The sequence below is a fragment of the Pholcus phalangioides genome, unplaced genomic scaffold (genome assembly GCF_987345545.1).
Source record: "Pholcus phalangioides strain wild (caught in Gottingen) unplaced genomic scaffold, Ppha-v1.0 ptg000028l_1, whole genome shotgun sequence".
Lineage (NCBI taxonomy): Eukaryota > Metazoa > Arthropoda > Arachnida > Araneae > Pholcidae > Pholcus > Pholcus phalangioides.
Window position 1 is genome coordinate 7,973,490 of NW_028301618.1, and position 26,276 is coordinate 7,999,765.

Consider the following 26,276-nt stretch of genomic DNA (forward strand, 5'->3'; position numbering starts at 1 on the left):
TTCTACTTGATAATATATATATATATTTACCTTAACATTGAAACTCGTAATTGCAGGTTATTATGATTTTAATGACTTTGAAAATGGCTTAGTAGTCGGCACTCACGTGATGGGTCACAGCATTTCGAAGGTAGAGATTAAATTTGGATTTTTGCATATACCCATCGCAAAATGGTACCGTGAATATACAGAATCTGGGAAAAAATTCAATCTCCAACAAAGGTACGAGTGGAAAAGACCTCAAAGGAACGGGACCAGTGACAACTGACAAGAATCGTTTCATTAGACAGACATGCAACACTGCCTCAAATTACTGTAAATTTTAATGTTGTGTCATCAACAAGTGTCAGCATGCGAACTGTACAACAGCCCCTTCTTGATATGGGCTTTCAGAACCGAAGGTCCACTCGAGTACTTTTGGCGACTGCAAGGCACAAAACTATGCACCTCGCCTGGACTCGTCATTGGACTGTTGATGACTGGAAACACGTTGCCTGGTCTGAGTCGCGTTTGCAGTTTCATCGGGCTGATGGACGTGTATGGGTATGGGAAAACCCCATAAAACCCATGGTCTCTGCATGTCAACAGGAGACTGTTCAAGCTGGTAGAGGCTGTTATAGTATGAGACATGCATAGTTATCAAATAAGGAACCTTAAATAGGGCTACTGACGGTTCTGGGCTGTGACCAGTATGTAAACATCCAACATCCTTTGTGATCGCTTACACACCATTCGTGTCCTGTACGCATTCCGACAGGCTTGGACAATTCCAACAGGACAATGCGACACCCCACCCATCAGAAGTTGCTACAGAGTGGCTCCAGGAACACCATTTTTTTTCCAGTATGGCCCAGGTCTTCTTCGACTAACTGTTTATATCTCTTCCTTGAGACAGAATGGCAGGCCATGATCTGGTAAGGGGGAGGAGGAACACTCTTCTGACTTCAGTATCCTCTGTAGGCAACCTAAATCCCCAGACAATATTATTGAGCATATATGGGATACCTGTTCAATGTGCTGTATAAAATCAATTGGTACCATTATGGAATTGTCCTGTGTAAGCAAATCATGAAGTGAATTGCCTTCAGGATACCTTCACACATTCGTGGAGTCTATACCACATTTCATTACAGCACTTTTGGGTGCTTGATGGGGACCTACATGATACTAGGTGGGTATACCAGTTTCTTTGGCACTTCAGTGTAGATGTATTACTTTCCAAATATACAACTACCTTCTTTGTGATTAAAAAACTATAGCAAGAAAAAGATTGTGAATTGCAAACTTTCAGGAGGGGGGGAAAGAAATTCAAACAGAAAATTTTAACGAATTAGCAAAATCACATGCTCTGAGACATAGAGTTGTTGCCGTTAATCGACCAGCAAATTCAAAATATAGAATGGAAAGAAAATGACCTGAGCCTATGTGCAAAGTCGATTCTGGATTTTTATCCTCAAACTGTGGCTGCAGTAATGAATGTTTAAAGGACCCTTTGCACATATGAAAGGCTATGCATTTAAGGCAGTAGTTCTCAAACTTTTGTAACCTGCGGCTCCCTTGCCTAATTCACAACTCGTCTGCAGCTCCCCAGAATAGTTTTTAATAGGTATTTTTCACTCATAAAAGAACCACTTCAAACATAAAATAGGCATACAAATCAATATCTGCTGCTCACAGTGATGCACACTTTGAGAAACACTGATTTCAGTGTTAAATAAAAAAATGCTGTACCAAAATAAACTCATTACGTCTCTTTCAAAACACATCTTCACAAGAGCTCATACTTATAACCTTCATCACAACACAGTTAAATACACCAAACTAATAACCTACAGTCCTGAATGACTCCTCAGATGGTCCTTGTTTGGATTCCCCCATAGACCCACACAAGTTGAAGTGTTTTTATCTTTTCAAGAGGGGTGGCAACCACCCTTTTTATGGAAATTCAGAATAGCTATGCTTCCATACCCAACTCAACTTAGGTTAGAGTTCACAAGCCATTCACTTGTTTTGCGGCAGACTCGCAAAACCTCAAGTGTAAGCTGAGCTACTGGATCTGAACTGCTGCCACACGATATGTTATACAGCAATAGTGCAAATAATCAATCACACAAGCACATAAATTATATTTCCTTTCTTCAACACACCAGAGGTGCCAACATGAAGAAAACATTGGGAGAAAGGGGCTGAAAGTTGCTGGTCGTTCCATATATATGCGACTCAGGTGCGTACGCAGAAGGATAGCTTTGTATATTGCATTGTTTTTTTCTGGAATTATTTGGGGCCCTCAAATGGCCTCAGCCCCTAGGTTCCGGTGCCTCTGCAACAGACATTTTCAAATCTACACTACCTTTGTTTGGACAATAAGAGTGAAATATAAAATTAGCCAATTAAGTAATTTCAATCCAGCAGAACCAATGCAAGTGTGCCCAACAGTAAACTCCATCAAAATTCCAACAGCAAACACCATCAAATATTTTATACTCAATGATCATGGGTGGAGATATGTCAGCCTCAAAAGCAGAGCCGACTGATCTAATGTATATGCATATATGGACTGATTGATCCACACCTCAAGCAATCACTCATGAAAACGTGCATGAAACAAATAATTTCTCATCAGTTAGATTAGCGATTCTCAATCTGTGCTCCATGGACCACTTAAGGTTCTGCATACACTTCTCAGGGGCTCTGCGGTCACTCCAAGAAAAATAAACCAGTAAATTCATAAAAATAAAAAAAAAGAGGAAAAAGGAACTCTTCCATATGAATTGATTCCAAAAGGACTGGATAAGTTGGAAACCTCTGAGCTAAAAAATCAGTCATTTATGGAAATGCATATGAAATAATCAAGCTCTAGTTGATCAGTCAATCATTCTTCATCTATGGAAATTTACTTCAACTTAATATACTCGTATCAATTGAATGATTGGATATTCATTTTGCACTAACAAAACCTCCTCCTCAGAAAACCAGTCACTCATTTTGTATTCAATGGACATGAATGCTGACATGACCTACAAATTCATACGAAATTGATAAGCTATTATTAGTTGGACAATTTGTGGGTCATTCTGTACTTTCTCACATAAATATTTATAAAACAAAAACCTCTCATTAGTCACACAATTGGTCACACATTTTGTATTCATAGAAATGTGTATAAAATTAACAATCCCATAGTCAGCCAGGCAGTTGCTCATTCTGCATTCATGGAAATGGATATTAAACCACAAATGACCTGCTCATTCATGGAAATGCATATCAAATAAATGACCTGCTCATTCATGGAAATGCATATCAAATAAATGACCTGCTCATTCATGGAAATGCATATTAAAAAATGGATGATCTTGCCTTAATCAACTGCTCATGGAAAGCATGTATGAAATTCTGTAGTCAGCCAGGTTTCTTGTACTACATACATAGAAATGCATATGAAATGGAGATGACCTGGGCATTCATGGAAATGCATATGAAATGGAGATGACCTGGGCATTCATGGAAATGCATATGAAATGAATGACCTTGCTCATGATCAATTGCTAATGGAAAACCTGTATGAAATTCTGTAGTCAGCCAGATGGTTACTCATTCTACATACATGGAAATGCATATGAAATGGATGATCTGCTCATTCATGGAAACTCGTATGGAATGGAGATGACCTGGTCATTCACGGAAAGTTGTATGAAATGGGAATGACCTGCTAATTCATGGAAATGCAAACAAAATGGATGACCTCACATTAATCAATTGCTCATGGAAATGTATATGAAATTTTGTAGTCAGCAAGAAAGTTACTTGTTCTACATACATGGAAATACATGCATATGAAATGGATGATTTGATCATTCATAGAAATGCACATGAAATGGTTGACCTGCACATTCGTGGAAATGCATATGCAATGAATGACCTCACAATGATCACTCTTATAAATGTGTATGGAATCAATAACCCCTTGTCAGCCAGACAGTAGCTCATTCTGTATTTATGGAAATGCAAATTGAAATGAGTAACCTCCCACCATGCAATCAGTCACTCATAGCAATGTGTATGGAATCAATCATCTCTATTCAACTGTATAACCTCTTGTCAGTTGGACAATTGATAACTCACTCTGTATATTTTCAGTAACATGCGTTGAATAACATTCTATCAGTTGAACAATTAGTCACTCATATGGCATTCAGGGAAACCCATATGAAAATTTTGACTCTTTGTATCCAACACAGAAGAAAACTGAACTGACAGAGGATAAAAGTGATTATCTCATAGGATTTACAAAACAAAATCTATGAAAAGCAGCAGCGGCATCTGAAATTAAGAACTGTGTAAATTTTTCAAGACAGACTCATCTATCCACTAAATGACGAGATCGGAAACTCCACAGAGGGTTTATACAAGACTTTTTATTGGCTTAAGGAATGGCAGATATATTTTTTCCGACAACAAAAAATGGCACATTCATAGGAAACATTATTCAAGGGCTTTTTTCTTTTTCCCTTTCAAGCAAGCTTTTTTTTCTTCTTTTCCTTCTCGTGCATATCACATCCATGTTGGAAGAGTATCACAGTGACGGCGCGGTTACATTTGACGCATACTGTGTATTTTTGAGTGTGTGTGTATGTGTATATATATATTTCTTATATATAATAAGGCCATTTTTATGCATGCAAGTTATAATAACCTATAACCTCCGCCCCCAAATAAGCCACCATAATCAACATTGAACGTTGTTACCTGGTGGGCTGTGTTTTGGGTTTTGGCATTTTTGCCAGCAGAGCGGGAACTTCTTTCTTCTCGTCGAACGATTTCCAAAGGTCGTAGAGTGACAAGATCTGGCGGGTGATCTCCAGTATCTAAGAACGGACAGATAAGAATTTGTTAAACAGATTAGCCTTTGAACAACTGAGAGTAATATACAATGTAGGGTGATTCTAAAAATTCATGGGACAAACTTTAAGCAGCATTATAAGACTCCTAAACAAGCATTTTTGGTCACAGAATGTGGGATCGAATCGCAATGGCAAAGGCGGTAGAGGGTGTTTTTAGAGAGTGCACAACAGCACTTCATCGAAAGCAAATATTATATTTTTATGACGGATTTGCTTCAATAAGTGCAGTCAACCATATGCGGGTGCAAGGTTATTGTAATGTGGTGGGCCTTCCCATGGTGCAACTTGAGTAACACAAATTCTACCACAAATCATTGTACTGCTTGATCATAGTTTGATGCAGCATGACCTTGATGGTTCTTGCACCAATAAAAAACAAACTCCAATCCAATCCGACGGTGCATATGCACCCTTGAATGGCTGATAGTAAATACTGCAGCAAATCTGTCTGAAAAATATATTTGTTTTCGGTGAAGTGCTGTTTAGCAGTCTCTGAAAACACCTCTACATTCTATGACCACAAATACTTGTTTAGGTGTCTTATATAACTTCAAAAAGTTTTTTCCATTTAAAATCACCCTGTATGGCCTAAAACAGGTAAGAGACCATCAGAGGTGCCAAAGATGTCAAAATTGCTACAACAGTTGATGCTTTTTACAACGACATTCCCGCCATTCCATCAAAAATGAACATTACACAGGGTAGTCGTTGTATCAAAAGAAAAAAAATATAGGATAATTATGTAAAAATATTTGGGACTTAGCATACTGGTCATTGTAACTGAATGGTTGCCAGAACATGTGTCTACTGTATGATTTTTCATAATATAAAACATAATCATGGTTTTTCGCTGCCCAGCATCAGTATGAACCCATTCTCAATGCTTCCAGGTCAGAGGTCTTCCCCAATCACAGCGGATATTCACAGTTTGGCAGGATGTGCTGTGTTGTGATTGGCTGCTGAGCTCTAGAAATGGTGCCTTCTCTTGAGTTTGAAAGCTATGATCGGACGAGAGAAGAATATTTGTTTGATTGAACTGGCTACTGAGAGAAGAATGCCTCATGTTCTTCGAAGCAGAAATTCAAGCTCATCTCTATGGTTACAGGAATTCAACAAATGAACTCATATATTTGAACATTTGCGTATTCAAACTGTTACAATCGAAAAGAGGAGCCAATAAAGTTGAGCAGGACTTTGACTGTCACTGTGAAGAACAAAAGACATTTTCCGTGCTGTAGTCAGTCCATCAAATAATTATCAAACTATTATGCACTAACAGCCTTCAAAATGCATACATCAATTGTAGTGCTCAGCAATCAATGAAAACACAATGGCTTCTGCTACGTCGCCAAGCCTTAAATATACATTGTGCTTACGGAAGACCTCATACCGACAAACGTTTATCTATGATTTTAACCACAAGCATTAGAGAAATGCTGATGATGAATTCATGGTAATGGCGGCCCTTAAGCCAGAGAAACTTCTTTTTCTAATTATAATCATTGAAAATTACCTTCTCCATGTCGACGTTGAGTTCCGCAAACCACTGCTTGCATTCCTTTCCCAGTATGACGCAGGCCATATGCAAACATGCTGAAATAATAAATCATGACAAAATTATTATATAACTTTTGGTTATTGACTCACACATTACACACACAATTGACAGAATAATTCTACCACTTAGAGGCGTTTGGAGTGTATTCAAGTTTTTCAAATCAGGTAAATTTGCTGCATTCTAGATTAGGGGGCTTTCAACTTGTGCTCTGTGGAGCTGTTTGGGCTACATGTACTTCCAAGGACTCCGTGGTTGATCCAGGACAATAAAATTTGAAAAACGATATTAAAAAAACAGAAGCCCACAGGGCTCTGCCACAAAAATTATTGACTGAAAAGGCTCTGTAAGTCAGAAGTTGAGAACTGCTGCTTTAAATAGATGTGTTTGCCCCGTATTAGAATCTAGAAATATTGTACAAACATTTTGTAGAATAATCCCTTAGAACTTCTAATTAAACATTTAATTAACACAAAGGACGGTTACACACAATGGGTGCCATAGCTATCCCAACATCCACTGACTATCTTTTAATACACAACATCCTTCTTGAAGATGAAGCTCATGCAGCCATCTGTCAGTCACTTATTGAGTTAGTAATATTTACAACACATTTGCTGGCCAGATTTAGCCAGTTTACATTGGTTCAGTAGAAACAATTCCTAATTTTTTTGTCACGTTTAATGAATCAGTTGCTAATATGGCACCTATAATCAGGGTTACCTCTAACATAAGCACCCAGGCAGCTACCAAATGTGGTGTTCATAGGTACAACCAGTTCACAGCTGCAACCGGCCTTTAAACTACTTAAATTCTACTACTGGATATAGCTATGTGAATCCCTCTAAGAATATCAGTGCACTCTAGCACGTTTTCATACTATGTTTGAATGTATGACTTGTGCCAGTCCCGCACACAAATCGGTGACAGTACATGTTCACCATACACTGCCTTCATTCGCTGATCCATTTCACGAAATCCAACTCCTTCTGGCACTAAAAAAAAAAAGGATAACACAGTGTTGCTCTTTTTTACTCGCAAAAATTCAGCAGACCCAAATAATGAAACAAATCATTGCCTGCTGAACGATGCTGTCGGCCGACCGCCAGCACATATCATGTGATTCCATATGATTAACTAGAGCAAGTCCATTCTGCAGTAGAGGGTGCTCTCTCTCTCTTTCTTTACTTCTATATATTGCTCTACCCCTACAAAAAGTTTTGTCACACTCATACAAAAATAAATCAAATTTTCCATTTTAATTTGATCCACCCTTATATTTACACAGACACAATTACCATAATGTAATTTATAAGTTGCAGAAATTGATCCTAAATTTCAATTGCGAATAAAAATTTAAGTCAGCTTTGTTGAAAATTTTGGAGGGGAAAACGAAAAAGTCGGAATGGCTAAAATTACGTGAATATATGAGAATGTCCTAGAAAATATAGGCCATTTGGTTGCCCTACCTGTGCACATCTTAGGTGCTGAGAGGGAGGGCTCATATCTAAACCTATGCTCTGTCTATGAAAGTTTTCTGCGGTACACCTGGTTTACCAATTGATCAGACCTTGTGATATGATAATTGATAACAATATTTGTGTTAAGGTTTGAGGGCAGGGTTGACAACCTCTGACACTTACCGAGAGCTATTTGATGAGGTGGATATAGGAGACAAACATCAGTCCGTAGGCTATCGTTGATGACTTTCCTGAAAAAAAAAACCAAATAGATAAAATGACGCATTTGTATTTGTATAAAATAAAAACATTTATCTCGTTAATCTGCCCCAACATTTCCATTGCAAAGCTAGATACTGCGAATCAAATACATTGAATATTACAGAGAATAATGGTAGAATTATGTTACAGGAAATTTTTCCTCCCTGAATGAATAATCAGTGGCACGATGTGGTGAACCGAGTCACATCTCCGGATCACAAGTCAATTCAACAATGACAAGGGTCAAGAACATGAACTCTGAATAATTTACATTTATATTTTTTTAATCTTTAACAATTTAATTTGAAGTCCTAGAAATTTCGAAAAACATTTAGCTTTTTCCCAAAAATGTCGTTATGCCTCTGATACGCCAGTCCCCCCCCCCCCACTTCTAGTCCAGGGACATCAAACAATTACAAAACAGCATAAAGATGGCAGCTAATTGCTCATCGGAGCAGAGTCAAAAATCTTCATGTCCTTGGACCTTAAAGACATAAGCGGTGAGCATCACAAGTCAATCCAACAATGACAAGAGTCAAGAACATGAACTCTAAACATTGGACTTCGATGGAACTAACCCATGGCTCAGAGAACCAGACTCTCCAGGCAGAATCGGAATACAACCGGAGACGCAAGCTGGTGAAGACATAAGAACATGGTGAAGGGAAGAGATGATCCCTTTGCTGCTAGCCAGCCTCTGTAGAGACAATCTAATGACTGGGACCACCCACTCGCTCGCAGCGTAGACAAATTTTCGTTCCAGATACATTTCTGCACTATTCAGTAATCATCACAAGGCAAAGCAAACCACAACACCATGTTGTTTTGATGCAAACAAACAATCAAGTTGGCACCTCTTGATGATGATGATGATGCGGCATCATGCTCAACCGCAGGCTGACAATGGATGGCTTGACAAGGAGGGAAATGAATTAATGAAATATATTTCAGTTATTAAGCACTTACTAGGATGCAGTGGCTTATTTCCATCCACCGCAGGTCCGAACCGTTACAGTAAGAGAGCAGTGCAAAGTACACATATACATTGCGATTATAATTGCAATGGGTCACAGGGGCTTGCGAGGTGGGTCATATAGCTCCTATAACACTCAGGGATTCTTGACCTATGGGCCATGAATAAATGAACTTGATTCATAGGGGTTTCCTACATGGGTAATATAAATCCACTTACACACAGAGATTCTTGAACTACGGGTCAAGATCCAAGCTTGATTCGCAACAGCTTCCTAGATGGGTCATACAACTCCACTAACAGTCAGCAAATCTTGAGTTATAGGTCACAACCAAAACTTGATTTGCCTTCCGAGATGAGTCATAGAAATCCACTTAGAGATATGAATTCTTAAGCTATGGGTGACGACCTTCCCCCCAATTTACAGGGGTTTCCGAAATGGGTTGTGCAAATCTACTTAGAAATGCGGATTCTTGAGCAATGGGTCACAACCCAAACTTGATTCCCAGGGACTTCAGAGGTGGGTCATACAAATTCACTTACAGCTAAGGATTCTTGAGCTATTTCTTCACCAAACACCAACTCTGACCGTATTGCTATATTACATTTTACTGCCATCAATGAGTTAGGTTAGGAATGAAGGCGCCATCTATCAGTAGTTACCTCAAATTCGCTATGGAAAATATCTCATGAAAGGGGGGGGGGGGGTTAGAACCCTCCCCCTTTGCATACGTGAATGCTTGGAATACCGCTCCAGCCCTCCATGTTCCTGAACTCCCAAGGCTACTTCTTCTTCACATTTGGCCTACCAAGGTAAAAGAATGGACAAGTTGACTTAAACCACCCAGATACTATCAACTGACTCGCAGTAATTGGAGATATGGACCAATGACTTAGCGATATCAGTTTTGTTAAAATTTATGTAAAACTTATAAATTTGGATGTTAAATATTCTGAAATTAAATATTAACGATTTTGAGTTAGATTTTGTCTCTTGTTGTGTTGGATTGTTCTTGCTACTCATTGACATCCCTGTCGTGTGACACGTGGTCTGTCGGTGTGTTAGGTATTGCTATATATACAGTGATGGGAAGAAACAGGACAAAATTTCAACCCTGCCTTACTTCTCAGACACCCTATATAAATTATGTCTCGCAAAAAGTATTTGGAAATTTTCCACTGTGATAAACGGCCATTTGACAACCTGGGATCACACCACAATATACAGACACTCCTCAGGTTATGAACATCTGACTTAAAACTCCTTTCACGAACCAAAATACCTTGTAGTGCTCTTGCAAATTATAGATTTACCTTGGCAATATTGCACACATTGTCATGTAGTTGGGCGACTCTGGCCAAGTTATTCAATGATGTTCTGTTATTTAAAGTGCCGCCACATATCTTGCTTGAATTACAAAATTATTTATTATTCCTCAATCGCAGTTACTTATGAAAATTTCCGATGTGTTTTTTGATATTTTCTTCAGGAAAAAATATGGTGATAAAACTGTTTTTTGTTCTGCGACTGGTCTGTCCAAGTCAGTAATTGCAGACTGAGCCACACTATGCTCTGCACATAAACCGCTTTACATGAGAGATTCAGATTCTCTCATACACTTCACCTCCACCATGTTCGATGTAGCTGCTCTGCGAATCAGCGATTGAAATGAATCATGAAGTGAATACGATGTCATAGAGAAATTATGCGCAAATGTTTACAGCAGAAAATTTTCAGTCAGCTGAGGGATCTTTGTAGAATAATGTGAAACATTCATTGGCAGGGAAGAACATAATTTTGCCGCCCCCCCCCCCCTTCAGCTCATAGAAGTTTCAATTTTGTAACAGTGGTTCTTTTTGTTTCCCTTCTTGCAAAAATTTGCTTCTTGGAGCAATTACCCCTCCCCCTCCAGTTCTAGCCTTGCCCTACCCTGCATGCATACAAAGAACCTTGCACAGTCTACAAACACAGCGAGAATACAATATTATCACCACTTATCACAGCATTTTCTTAACATTTTTAAACCCAAGATCAGTTTGGAACAAAATTAGATGGATCACCAACTTATTGTGGATCCAATAATTTATTTCGACCTCCACATATGTTTGTATAAAAAAACCACTTTGGTTAGAACTTGTTGAATAATTTCTAATCAAATCAGAATTTAAATATTTATACATCATTGCCTGTTATCTTCATGAGCCACCTAAGATGGGGGGGGGGCGGAACCATAGGTTGAGGAAACAATGTCTTATTAGATAAGATACTTAATCCCATAACAGTAAATGCAGTTCACTGTATATAGTGACGGACTCGCATCGCGGGGACCCGGGTTCGAGCCCCACCGTCACCACAGTGGTGGTCGGCTGAAGTTGGTTTTCTGTGGTTCCAACTTCGAGGCGCAAATGCGAGCCGATCTCCCCGTTAAAAAGTCTCGCCACAGAGAGCAACAGTCCTACAAACAGTACAAATATTCAGTCACTACACATCACTCACTTCCCTTCTGAGATACAGATGGCAGCACTGAAAAATCATACACAACACTAGATACACACTCAGACTGTTAGGTACACGAACTTACACTTCCAGCACAACTCACTAGGTAGTAAATTGCCTATAGCAATAGACCTGAGTTGTGATCGGTTTGAAAAAAAAAAAAGAAAAAAAGTTCACTGTACAAGCCACTGTGGTTGAGTGGTCATTATGATGGATTCACATCGCAAGGTCCTGGGTTCGAACCCCCACCGTCGCCACAGTGGTGGTCGGCTGAAGTTGGCTTTTTAGGGTTCCCAACTTCAAGACACAAATGCGAGCCGATCCCCCCTTTAGAAAGTCTCGCCACAGAGAGCACGAGACAAACAAACAGTACTAATGCAATTCAATCATAATACATCCCTCACTTCACTTCTGAAATATAGATGACAGCACTGAAAAATCAAACACAACACTACATACGCAGAGATAGATGGCTTTTTCTCAGCCCAAGATATCAAGGAAACATTTTATTTTCTGGATATTATGCTGAGGTTCACTTCATGGGGGGGGGGGGGCTCAATCGCTTTTAAAACATACCTCCATCCTAATATGTGTGTACATTCATCTGTCTTAACTAAACCCCGAAACTTTTCTCCAAATCCCAATCCCATCTTGCAATTTGTTAATTGCGACAGTACCCAACTGTCCGGGGAAAATATGGTTTTTTTTTTTACACAAAATAAAGTGTTCCAGACTCTGCCACGAAGCTGGGCTGGAAGAGGTCTCAGCAACGGGATAAGTCCAGTGGCAAAGTTCTGGCGTTCATTCATTGAGGTTCACCTCAGCATAATATCCAGAAAATAAAATGCTTCCTTGACTACATACGCACTCCAAATGTTAGGCATACACAGTGTTACACTTCCGGCACAACTCCCTAGGTAGTACATCGCCCATAGATGGTGATAGACCTGAGTTGTGCTCGTTTTAAAGAAAAGAAAGGAAAGTTCGCTGTACAGAGAATCTATTAGGAATACGTACCAAGCCATATGCAACAACGCTTCGTCCTGTCCAACATCTTCGACATAATGCACCAATGGTCTATACGGATGATACAACACCAGGCAACAATCCTGAAATGAAAAACATTGTTACGCCATTTTCATCACTGAGACAAATGATAATTTTGTTAAAAGCTTAATATGAGTGTATGGTCGAGGATGTAATACTTGCTATATGGTAGACTAATCAATCATGTAGATATCAACTTTGGAGAATGAAAATAAAGGAGATTTTCGCATTTACACAAATTCCGAACAAAAATTGTACACCAAGGATGATAAACCCTTTAGAGATTGTGTGCCATTTCATCGATTCAGAAATGGTTTGCAAGCCTTTAAAGGTATCTGGAATTGTGTCGCAGGCAGATTAGGTCATTTGCTTATGTCTCGTGAGTCACTTGACTGGTTTGGCAATAAGTCAATTAGAGAGAAAAGCGAAAGTTCCTTAATTGAGGAGGTGTAAAAAGTCTTGTTTTAAAACAAGGCAGTAACCATCAATAGGGGGAAACTATCAAAAAGCAGGACACCAGAGGGGTTGCTAAAAATTTTATTTTCCCGTTTACCTCCATTGGATGGTCAACTCACAATTTTACTGAATGCCAAACGAATTTCTTAAATAGGTTTCACTGAAAAATGAAATGCAGTGCATATAAAAAAAACATATTATATCATATTGCACAAATCTCACCATCGTTTCCAAGAGGTAGAATTCACACTCATTGACATGCTTCATCGGGTACGGGAATTCTTGAGGATATGCGTATGAAAACTTGTTCTTGACTGCAAAAGACAAAACAAAAATTAAATGAATAATTGTACCGAAATTTGAAACTATTAAAATTGTCCTCAAAACAGTATCTTGCTGCTGTATTGAAACTTTTACACATTCCTCTCAGCTTATTTCACTCACTAATTTGTAAGAGCTAAATCGATCAAAAGCTACATTCTGAACAGCCAATCATGAATTTCAAGACTTCGAACCCACAGTCGATCCTGCAATTCAGAACTGCTGCTCTATGTCTGAATTCTAGGATCTTTGTAAATAGGCCCATGCAGCTGCCAGTTTCTGAAGCCTGGGTAATGTGTGAAGTAGCCAGCCACAATTGTGATAGACCAATGGTTTTTAAAACAGAACAGCAAGCAAACAACGATAGTTACTGAAAGTTATTCGTGCAGGCGATTAATATGCAAGATACAAATGTTTTTTTTCACTTCGTTGTGTCCTTTAAAATGCCTGGTCTTTCGATGGGTGTCACTCTGGCACTACTACTAAACCACACACGCACCTCACCCATATTCCTCTGCGGAACTTCCAATTGAATTGGTACATGTTGAAATGTGTGTGTGGTAAAATATGACATGAAGTTTATTTCTGTGTAATGCTTGTTATGTGTAGTACTGCCATCTGCCATCAATTTTTCTAAGTATGAGTAAAGTGCAATGATTAAATAATTGTATCGTTGTAGGCTTGTTGTTCTCCGTGGCAAGACTTTTTATTAGGAGATCGACTCGTATTTGATCCTCGAAGTTGGGAACCACAGGAAACCAACTTCAGCCAACCACCATTGTGGCAATGGTGGGGTTCGAATCCGGGTCCTCATGATGCGAATCCATCACTATGACCAATAGACCACCACAATGGTCCTGTTGCTTTGGCTGATAAAGTTGTCAATTATAAAAACAATTTTGGAAATCATGATGTCTTAGAAAAGTTTACACTCCTCTATAACAGGCATGTTTAATAGGGTGGAACGGAATTTTTTTTTTTTCGAAATTGTCATCGTAATAGAATTTAAAATATGCCTTTATGTGAAGAAATACCATTCCTAATTTTTTTCCCCAAAATTCAAACTTCTTGAGGTTCCTCATCGCCTCTCAAGTTTTACGCACCCGTAGAATTCTGTAACATGACATCGTGGAGGAGGCTTTCTTATTCCCCCGAACACGTGATTCATTCAGTGAACTAGATGTTTCTCCCCTTGTTTTCAGTATTCATTACAATCTTATCCCTTAACTGAGAGGGTGTATAGCAGTCAAAATGACGACCAGAAGCTTTTATTGTTGTGACATTTTAGGAAAGCCTAAAGAGTTGGATTCTTGGGTCTTGCCCACCTATGGCGATGTTATGCTTTGTTATTTTCTAACTCAACGCAATATGAAGGCACAACAATCAAGAAAAGATCCAGCTATTGCAGACATTCTTGAAATTATTGTGCCAAAGATAGAAAATATTTGGAAAATTGCTTCAATTCCTACGGTTTCTCACCAACGGATATGCAAAATTTTCAAAGACTTTTACTGTAAATACAAGAATCTTCAGAGAAATATGAAAGCAAGGAAAGATTCTCAAACTTTCAAGTTGAAATCTTTTCAGTGCGAAGCACGGAAATTGTTCGACATTGCAGCATGCAAATGTGATTTTGAAGACTAAGTGTGACAAGTTGAGAAAGATCCCAAATTTAGAGCGAGATTTCTTGCAAGATCAAAGAAGTACACGCAAGATGGCCATTGGTCCAGTAGATGTCCTAACAACGAAGAAATTGAAAAACAATGAACAAAGGAAAATGATATCCCATTTGAAGTCCATCTCAAGAAGAAACGGCGGAAACTTGTTCATCAACCACTGAAAATTCATCTATATCCAACGATTCTGAGGAAAGTGATCTATATGAGCCAAAACACAGTTTGCCGTTGAAGTTAGCATTTCCATCTACCTAAAGCTGGTCCATCAATCGGTGCCGAAGCAAGTACTTCATTTGCTTTTGAAGTTCTACCATCATCCTCTCAGATGAGAACTAAATTACCAAATGTTCCTCTTGCTTGTGATAGAACTGGTGTGTCTGATTGATCAGCTGCAATTATTGCGAATGCTCTGCTGGAAGATGTTGGGTTATTGACGAAAGAGAAGCCAAATATGTGACAATAGACTGGATGAAAATAAGGCATGAAAGAGCATCACAGAAAGTTCTTTTGCAAGATAAAATTCCTAGAACAAAATGTGCGAGGAATATATTTTGATGGTTGAAAAGACAAAACCTTAGCTAATGTCAAAAAAGGTGATTTTTTCCATAGAAGAACCGTATCTGAAGAACACATAACCAGGAACCCGGATCAATTTATCTCGGTCACACAACTCCAAGAAGCAGTAGAGCAAGGGATATAAAGTCATCAATTCTTTGACTTTTTGAAGAAAAATTTTTATACGAAAGAATTGATGGCGATCGAATGCGACGGAACTGTTACCAATACTGGTTATAAAAAGATATCGGAAAAAGTTTGGAAAATTGCGAAACATTACCTCTATTGTGAAAGTTAAACCAATCTCTAATAGATCTCTAACCTTCAGATAATGGACAGTGACAACAGTGATTTATTTGCAGATCAGAGATATCTTGTGGAAATAGTACGGGCAAAGAACTGGGAAAAAAGAGAATTCTAAAAATTAGAAATGAGGGATTATCAGAAGCAGAAATCCGTACATTTTCCATGTTTCGAAAATAAATTTTTCTGCTAAGCACTATTCGGAACTAATTGCATGGGATCAAGTGCGAGTGACTGAACCACCTATCATAAAAAAATCAGGAACTGGACCCACAAAAATTATCTGAACCTGCTTTTCCATCTATACCAAATTTTCCGTGTCACACACAAAAGCTGTTGAACGGTGCGGACGACTCGTAACTGAAGCATCTCTTGCTGTATCAACACAAACGAGAATTGTGAAGGCTTCATTCAAGTCAGAATAAAATCAAGGAGTACTCTTCCATCGTTTGTAAAAAAGTGGACTATTTTGCAAAAAAGTGAAATGTAATAACAGTGTGATAACAGTGGAAGCAATAGAGGCATTCTCCTGACACCTATATCGTGAAACTATGTTTTTTTTGTTTTTTTTATATAATTTGGAATATGGTTATAGTTTTGTCCCAACCCCCATCCCCCCAAAAGGATTTATTATATATATATATATATAATGTTTAAAAAGATTTTCATAATGTGGACTTAGAAAAGTCTTTTAATGTATAAAATGATAATTTCCATGACTAAAAACCATTATTTATTTCTCAAAAATAACAAAGATAGAACCTCAAATAGATACAATTTCTTGTATTCAGCTCTAAAAAACAAATAAATACCTAGAAATGGATTACCTTTTGGGTTTGATAATACGATTAAATAATCGACGTTTGGGTGTACCCAAAATACCAAAACGAACACGGCTATACGCATTTCTCTCTCTCGGAACTATATGAAGTTCCTTCATCAGTAGCAGAAACAAAGAAGAAAGAAAATAAAGGAGTTTTTTCCAATATTTTCTTTCTTCTTTGTTTCTGCTACTGATGAAGGAACTTCATATAGTTTCGAAATGCGTATAGCTGTGTTTGTTTTGGAATTTTGGGTACACCCAAACGTCAATTATTTAATCGTAAATAAATACCTCGTTCAGAAAAGTATAAATTACCTATGACCAACCATTTGTAACAAATTCAGGAAAAAATTATTAGACCTCAGAATAAATAACATCTCAAGAAAGAAGCTTTTGGATTTTCAAACTCTATTATGAATTATGAATATTGAAAATATAAATAGGTAACCACAGCAAAATTTGAAATACCTTTAAAAAAAACTAATAAATCAACGTTTATTGTATATAGAATTTTTTTTTAACTCTAGAACAGACCAAGGGGATCTTTGAGAGCTGCATAGTGTATGCATTGTTTTGCTCTTCCATTTGTATTGTACAGGGTGGGCAAAAAGTCCAGCTCTTAGATTTTTTTTTTTTTTTTGGGATTTGTCCAGCCCTGATCTAGATGTTTATTGGTGAACACTGGCTGTGTCTGAGAAAATTTGACTGGCACCTAAATATTTGTTTTTTTCATTGCCTTTTGCCTAAAATCTTTACTTGATCTTAACCGCACACGAAAATATGGCATGAAGTTTGAATATGCAAAAGCAGATAAATAATACTGTGAATAAATAAAGAAAAAAAATTATATAATGGAAAAATTGGTTGCTGTTTGTTTCGCCCATTTGAATATGCTTATGGTAAAATGCTCAAAACTGATATTAACCAGCATGGCCATACAGGAGGGAGGGGGGGAGGGAATCAGGACATTGTCCCCAAGGTCAAAGGTGGAGTAGACTGATCTAATGCATATGTGTATACAAATTGGGCAAAAAGTCTAGAAGTTTCTACTGACGTTTTGCCCACCCTGTATTTTTATTTTGTATTTCATGGTACAATGTCTGTGTTGTGTTAAATAAATTTTAAAAAAAAGTTTAGAGATCTATGAAGCTCATGAACCGAATGTACATACATGAACGTTTTACAAACTGAGGTTTTTCACTAATAATGTTATTTAATAATGTAGAACAAGAAAAAAACTGAAATGCAGTTACAACAAGCCAACTGTCCTGTGTGATTTATAGAAATTTTTTGTATAAAAAAAAATTACCCCTTACCTACAGTCTGGCACGTCGTTATCAGGCGGCTATTTGAGATCATGCCAAATTCCTGAAAATGATAAATAAGATTATAGTTAAGCATGAAGGACATTACACATACATCATACTACAAGTTACACTGCTGGCCATTAAAATTGCAACACAAAGATGGTGAAGCCATTACAGAGCTGAACCGACACTATAAATATCTTGGCTATTACTGGAAATCGTTTAGGTTATAACCCCACCACAATGTCTCCATTTTATCCCATTTATTCTTTAAATGTGGGATGAGTAGCATATGTGCGAGTGTCAGTACGCAAATGTGTGATTTTTCAATTATTTATAAACTGTTTCTTAAGTTAGGTTCAACACATCAGTTTGTGATATTTTGTTCCTGTTATGTTAAATCACTATAGGTTATTGGATCCAGAACCCATGGATTTGTGTGGCGCCATGTGATTTGTGTGGAAAGAAAGTGAAATCACAAGGTTCACTCTGATGGATGTCGAAATACTCATCAATAAATTGCAATGTCTGAGAATTGGACAAGATGAAAAACTCTTCGACTTTTGGAGTGTGTGTGTCATATAAACATCTTTGGCCATTGTATCTCATAAAATAACTGCCAGTTTTAGTCTGGGTGCGTGTACAGTCCCAAATGAATATTCTGATAATCATCTTTGCTTTTGTTTATTTTTGCTTCACTCATCCAATTAATGCATTCATATTCTTCCTTTGGTTGCTGCCTTCATCGAAATTTTTTTTTGCTAACGTGATTCATGATTGCACACCAATTTTGTTGTGTAAACCAAATTTATGAACAAACATCAAATCATGATTTATATATATATATCAACCTATTCATCTAAATAAATCATTTTTATTATTTTCACACCTTTTTTTTTATCTGTGCTTTTTATATGCCGTAAACACGAGCTACTTTGGCCCTGGGGTGTTACTTTGTCCTAAAACAGAAAAATTATTGAAACATTCTTGCTACAAGCTGTTTGCTTCAGGTTCGCATAGTAGCCAGCAATTCTGCTAGGCCGTAGCACTGATCTGGGAAGCCCATTTTCAATAGAGTTCTAATACAAATACAAAGGCTGCAACACACAAAATGCCCAACGAGGTGGCTGAAAAGAGATACCCTTAAAAAATATGGATGCCGAATGTATATCTACACTATATCAAAAATACAGAAATCCAATAAGAGCAATAGAAAACCAATAATTATGATAAAATATAAATACACTGCCCATAAAAAATTATGGTTGCCTCATTCGCTGCTAAATTGCAGCAATGCTGCTTTCATAGCTTTGTTAAATACACATGTTTTGTTGTTGTCACACTTAAGTTTGTGCAAGGGGCCTCCAGTACATCTTTTAGTTTAGGCAAGCACCAAATTTCAAAGTTAATCTATATAAATAAAATTGATTTTCTGTCTGTGTGTGTGTGTATCCTCTATACAAATCTATAATTTTAGATCTATTGTATTAAAATTTTTCATATATACCAAATGGGACCCGACTAGAACGATAAGCTACTTTGAAAGTTTCTCAGAGATGGGCAAATGCCCGAAATGGGTGAAAAACTGTCAGGCAACAATGGTTTTTGGGCCTCAATAATCACTTTCAGAATGTTTACTTTGGTTACTGTGGTTTCTTAGCAATGCGTTTCAGACATGTATATGCCTTTACAATAATTTGTCACTTCTATAAGGCTGTGAATATATGTATAATAGTTTATATGCCTTTTTATAATGGTTTGTCACTTTTTCAATCCTCCCAGCAATCGAAGAAAATAAAAAAATAGTACCGGTAACTCCAAAAAACCGGTTACTATGTCCCAAAAAAAAGTGGGACAATGTAGCAAAAAATACTTGAGCCAACACTGGGAACTGGTTGTGAAAAAACTAACAACAAGTCTGTTGAGGACAATGAGCCATTAAAATCAACTTTACCAAAAACTATGGAAAACCAATCTCTAAAGGATATTTTTTTTGAAGAAGAAGATATTGTAGTAGTTGCTCAGAAGTGGGGGAATCCCAGGACTGGTTACGAGCATAGCAGAAACTGGCACAATTGTGCTTTGCATAGAACCTATAAAAAAGCTTAGAAGTGGTCTATTGAAAAAAAAAACCAGAGACCTCTTACAAATGGTCCAATTTTACACAAGTGATCAAACCTTCAAAATCATCGAAAACAGACCTTTTTCTGTAAATACTGTATTGTATAGCCCAGAATTGAAAGTTGTTTCTGAAATTATACGATACGGATACAAAGATTATACTTAGACTGAAAACATAGTGGGGAGAGGAGGGTGGGCGGCAAGCAAGGCAACCGGGGAAAGAAAGAGCACAATCAATGAAATCAAACATTGGATGGATTCCTATGTGCTTGCGTATAGTTACGAGGGCTGCAGCAGAGTTGCAGCTACAAACAATGGGAGCAAGGAAATCAAAAACATTTTCAGACGTGCCAACTTTTGGAATCCAGAAATCCGGAGATTCTACCGAGGGGGACCCCCCCCCCTCCGAGGCACTCATAGACTCGATCAAAAAAAAATTTCAAAAAAAAATTTTTTTAATCAATTAAGAAAAAGTTACATTTCTCCCCCCCACCCCCCAAGGCAGGTTCTGCACATTGCCCCTGAGCAGAATATAATTCCATGTCAGTCCTTCAGTGCAAAATAGAGAAATCACATCTACATACTGTTCATAAAATGTGTTTCCTTTCGTGAATGCTATCAGTGATTCTATCTTGGGTATATGAACTCTTAAAAGCTTTATACTTTAGCTTTATTATACCTTAAAGTTTTATATTTTTTTTCTGAACACGTTTAATCGGAAGAAACAATTAAAAAAAAACTCAAATTACAAAGCAGCCGACGAAAAACGTGTTTACCGCACGGCTGTTAATGGAATACAATAACGATTATACAGAAATTTCGGCAACCAAGGTCATGCCCCTGATAAATGATTGCCGATAAACGCTACGAAAACGAAGTCGCATCTTTGCCAGTTGCTTAAATGCGGTCACAGAGACCTTTTTTAAGGCTGCTCGATGGAAATGACCACGACTGTCCTCTATGGGTGTTTCCCTAACGACGACTGTAATCATTGACGCCACGGCAACATGAGAGCTCGCGTTAAATCTGATTTTCTGCCAAAATCCGGAGAAATTTCAACAAATCCGGAGAGCGGGAGGAAGGATGAAAAATCCGGAGTCTCCGGCCTAAATCGGGAGAGTTGGCAGGTCTGCATTTTGCTTTGTCGCTCGTTTCTGTGTAGTTTCAAAATTGGTGCCAAAGGGCTCGTTGGTTTTTCTTTAATTTAAATAAAACCATATGAGATTAAAAATACTTCCAGAATCATTCACGTTTGATTCTCAACTATTTTAAAATGCCATGAATGATCAAATGGAAACAAGTAATAAATAATTTTCATAAATTTTCCACGGATCTTTTTTTATGTTCACATGCTTTGCTAATTTATCATTCATCGTGTAGGAAAATGTATTTGAATAGTCAGAATTTAATAACATCTTGTACGTGTGTTTACGAGGAAAAATCAGCAAAATTTATATTTTGATTAATTTTCTTTGTTCTGTTTGATCATTTTTGTCGCACCACGATCATTTGCTGCAGAAGAGGGCTAATTAGACTGGGAACTACAATTTATTGCAGATTCCGAATGGCAGCCTTTTATTTTCTATACTCATCGAGAGGTTGGTGCACTAACCCTTTGATGTGGGACTCCCTGCCGTAGCAATCTTTTTCTGTGGTCATGTCACTGTTTCTGTTGTACCCCATGTGTCAGGAAAGTTCCTGATAAGGATAAACCAGGTATTGAACTTGAGGCACTTCCTTTGGCATCCTTTGGTACTTCAGACGAGTATCTTATCTACCTGGGCTACTGTGTCCTTTTTTCCGTCAATATTTCCATACTGGGTCATACCGAATGTTTGTTATGCTGTTCGTTTTTTGTGTGTCAATAATTATACTTTTTAGTTGCGTTAAAAGTGAAACCAACAAATAAATATAAAAATGCAGTAAGTGATGTGAGAGAGAATCTTTTGATAATTTTTGTCGCACCACTGTCATTTTCTGCACACAAGGGCTAATTAGACGGGACCTACAATTTATTGCAGATTCCAAATGGTAGGCTTGTTTTTATACTCATCGACCCTTCGATGGGGGACTCCCTGTGGTAGCAATTTTTTCTGCAGTCATGTTGCCGTTTCTGTTGTACTCCTGTGGCAGGAAAGTTTTCTGACAAGGACGAACCGGGTATCGAAATCGCGACACCTGTAAATAGGGGAAGGGAAGAGGAGGGCGACCAAAGTAGAAGAGGGAATATTTTTGTAGTTATCCTTAAAAATAGTGATATTTACCACACTATTTTTTTCTTAATTGATACCTGAGCTCTGGTCCTTACAATTTTGAAATTTTTGTAAGTTCTAAAGCCATAGAGCAGATCCTTTAACTGAAAAAACAAACTGATTGCAAGTTTCTGCTTGTAGCAGAGAGTTATCTCTCTGCTACATCAAACGCCCCCACTAGGTATGCTACGTTCCTTGTTCGTGGCTATATATTCTTATCTTGCTTCTCTCTATCCTATCCTAATTTTTTGCTTTTCTCACTGCCCCACTGTGTTTTCACTCATAACAACCGTACTGGTACTTTACCAATGTAAGATTTAGTTTAATGTTTTTTCTTTATTGATTTGTAAACATTTCCCTTTTTTGACGAAGTAACAGTGTAAACTAAAAATAAATAAAGTGTATTTTTTTATTGATATATGTGAGAGTACTTTTTCATCAAAATCAGTGAACCTCATCACTTCAAGCATGTTTTGGTGTTTTAAAATAGGGGATATTTGATGAGGGACAAAGTTACCCAAACTCATACATGCCAACAATGGAACCAAACCTATACCTCTCCATAGTGGCGGTGTTCATCACCAGCGTGGGGAGGGGGGGGGCAAAAAAAATATTGTGAAAAAGAATTTTTAGCATTTTTTTCTTCTCATGACTTTTTTTAAATTCCAATAAATTTTCTTCAACTTCAGAAAAAAATTGTGAATCTGACATTCTATATCCAACTATCAGTAATACCTGGCACTGCCCTGGTCTTCTTCATATACTGGGAACGTTAAAAAATACAAGGTCACAACAGGCAAAATGCCCAACAAGGTGGCTGAAAAAAAGACGCCCCTAACAAATATGGATGTAAATTGCAACAACCCAGTTAAAAGTTCACTACTATATAAACTAAAAACTATATATACACCCAGTGGCCAAAAAATCAGGAACATCCTGCTACTTTACCACTAATATTGTGTGGGACCTCCTGTGGCTTTGATGACAGTGGATATTCTTCTAGGCATGGATTCTCTACAAGTTACTGAAACCGATGAGGAGTACTAGCCCATGCTAACAAAATGGCAGCTCTTAATTACCTCAGATGGTGTTTCAAAGCTTTTAACAGACCTTTCAACCTTGTCCCACAAATGCTTAATGGGGCTGCGATTGGGTGACTGGGGGGGGGGGACATTAAAGCAATGAAAACTTTGAATCATGCTCCTCAAATCAATCTCAGGTAATTCCAGCCCCGTGGGAGGGTACATTGTCTTGCTGGAAATAGCTATCATGAAGAAACATTACGGACGTAAACGGATGCACATAGTCAGCAAGGATGTGGAGGCAGGCGCTGGTGGATGTTATAGATGTTTCCAATGGGAAATAAGGGACCAAAAGTATACCAGGCAAATGCTCCCCAGACAGTGAATCCACCATAGGCGGAGATAGACTTGGAAGTCTGGAGAGGGCACAGTCATTATTGCTGGGGGATGGGGGCACGATAATGTATATATGAATATACATTAGATCAGTCGACTACACCTTTGACGCTAGGGGAGCGATGCCCCCTGTATCTCTGCCCATGGATTCTGCTGCCACCCACTTCACTTGAACAGTTGCCATGTGGCATGCCGGATCCATGGATTTATGCTGCTTGCGCCACACATGGATCCCGCCATCAACATCATAAAGAAATCTTGATTTGTCAGCTCAGACAACATTCTTCCATTCATCAAGTGTCCAATTTTGCATTCTCTAGCCCACAAAAGCTGTTTTCTTTGGTTTTGAAGTGAAATTAAAGGCACTCTTGCTGGCTATTAAAACCAATTTGTTTTAAAATCTATCTTGTAGAGCATATAGATATGCTTTGAGATGTATTGGGCTACAATTTGCCGTGTTGTGGCTCTTCTGTTGCCGCATGCAATGCGTGTCTGCCGTCTCTGGCACCTCTTTCATTCACAAACGATTTCCTTCCACTTTCGACTGGAAGTTTTTTGGCTTAGCTGATTTTCTTTCAAGACTCAAGATACTGTTGTGCAAGAAAAGCCAAGAAGGTTAGTAGTTTCAGAGATACAGTAACTGCCCTTCCTGGCATCCACAATAATGCCGCATTCAAAATCACTCAAATCTCTTGTTTTTGCCATGAACAGTCAAATTGCAATGTTAACTGGTGCTTCTGACCAGGAGAAAGCTTTTTATCAGCGAATCAGTTTATTACGTCAGTTCATGTGCTGTATGGGTGAGTCGAAGGGAGTGTGAGAGGTGTTCCTAATTTTTTGGCCACTGAGTTTACATGATAGTATATAAGACTGCCCATAAAAAATTATGGCTGTCTTATCTAAGAATTTATTACTTCTCGATCCACCCCAATATCTTCATCGTATTTCTTTTCAAACTTGTCAATTGTGTTAAAATTCATGACCCCCGGAGATAAGCTATTCCATTTATTCACCACCCTGTTACGAGAAAAATTCCCTGCGAAACCACAACCTGGCATTGTCCCTTACCAATCGATACTGGTGTCCCCTTGTTAAAGCAGTTGGATTGGATTTGATTTTGGGATTATTGGAGCAAGCGCCAAAACAAATGACCAATTAAAGATAAAACAAAACCTGTTCTTGTCTCATCAAGAAAGTAAAACCATGAATGATAAAAAAACAATGCCGTGTGAAATGCAAAACAATGACATAGATTGCAAACAAGTATAATTTGTTGTAAAAACCAATGGCTTTGATGCATCGCTATGTACAAATACAAATACAACGCCACAACAGGCAAATTGCCCAACGAGGTGGCTGACTTAAGAACATCATGGATCCCCGAGCCCACCCCCCCCCCCCGCGCGGAACCCCCAACGAATCGGTATATGCGGGAATGTGCGTGTACGTGTAGTGCAACCTGACTTAAAGTTTGTGTCTGTGTAATGCTTGTTATGTGTAGTGCTGCCATCTGCCACCAGTTTTCTAACTATGAGTGAAGTGTTATGATTGAATGATTTATCGTTGTAGGCCTGTTGCTCTCTGTGGCGAGACTTTTTAACGGGGAGATCGGCTCGCATTTGCGCCTTGATGTTGGGAACCACAGAAAACCAACTTCAGCCGACCACTACTGTGGGGTTCGAACCCGGATCCTCGCATCGCGAGTCCGTCACTATAACCACTCGACCACCACAGCGGCAGGTCAGATAAACTGTCACGAAGCGAAAGATGATTCTGACCAAAAGCGGTCGTAAAATGATGACCATGATGTGAACAAGTAAAAGCATGAACAATGGTCAATGAACTTTGACACTGTGGGCACTCTGGTTGAGTGTGCTGTGTGCCATCAAGAGCATGCATGGTTCTTCTCTGCACCCCCCAACCAAGTCAATGTATCTCTGTAGGCATGGTCTCCAAAACCTGATGGCATTCTACAATCCAGGACAAATTAAGCCTCGGGTAAAGTGGACAAATAAACGATAAATTAATAAATGACTAGAATAAGGACCATTTCCGCGGGAGCCTAAATGGTAATGTTACTGAAAAAAAGTAGTTCTTTTTACCTCTGTGATGAGGAGGTGAAAAGCTTCTTCTAAATTCTAAAGCTTCTTGTATTAATAAGACAGAGGTATATAGTAATATACTGTTTTCCTTTCATTTGTTTCTTTTCTAACTTTTATACTTTTTCCTTCCTTTTTCTAACATGTCATTAGGTTAGAACAAGGTTATCATGTTTATAGCCGATTCGTGAAACATAGATCATCCGAATTTCTTGCCAATCGTTTGTAAGTGAAGCGGTTAATAACCCTAT

The 26,276-nt window shown here is 38.2% G+C and overlaps 1 protein-coding gene across 2 annotated transcripts in view; it reads right to left on the reverse strand.

Moving 5' to 3' along the window:
- Window positions 1–26,276, reverse strand: part of CycC (cyclin C) — a 61,344-nt gene that overhangs the window by 23,310 nt on the left and 11,758 nt on the right. Inside the window, exons 5-10 of one of the 2 annotated variants that reach the window (XM_089252296.1) lie at window positions 18,145–18,196; window positions 13,373–13,464; window positions 12,665–12,756; window positions 8,100–8,167; window positions 6,415–6,494; window positions 4,747–4,865 (exon numbers count right to left, since the gene is read on the reverse strand). In XM_089252296.1, the coding sequence (XP_089108422.1) occupies window positions 4,747–4,865; window positions 6,415–6,494; window positions 8,100–8,167; window positions 12,665–12,756; window positions 13,373–13,464; window positions 18,145–18,196 (503 nt within the window). Of the gene's footprint in view, window positions 1–4,395; window positions 4,866–6,414; window positions 6,495–8,099; window positions 8,168–12,664; window positions 12,757–13,372; window positions 13,465–18,144; window positions 18,197–26,276 lie in introns of those variants that run through there. The other variant, XM_089252297.1, reaches the window with a different exon arrangement.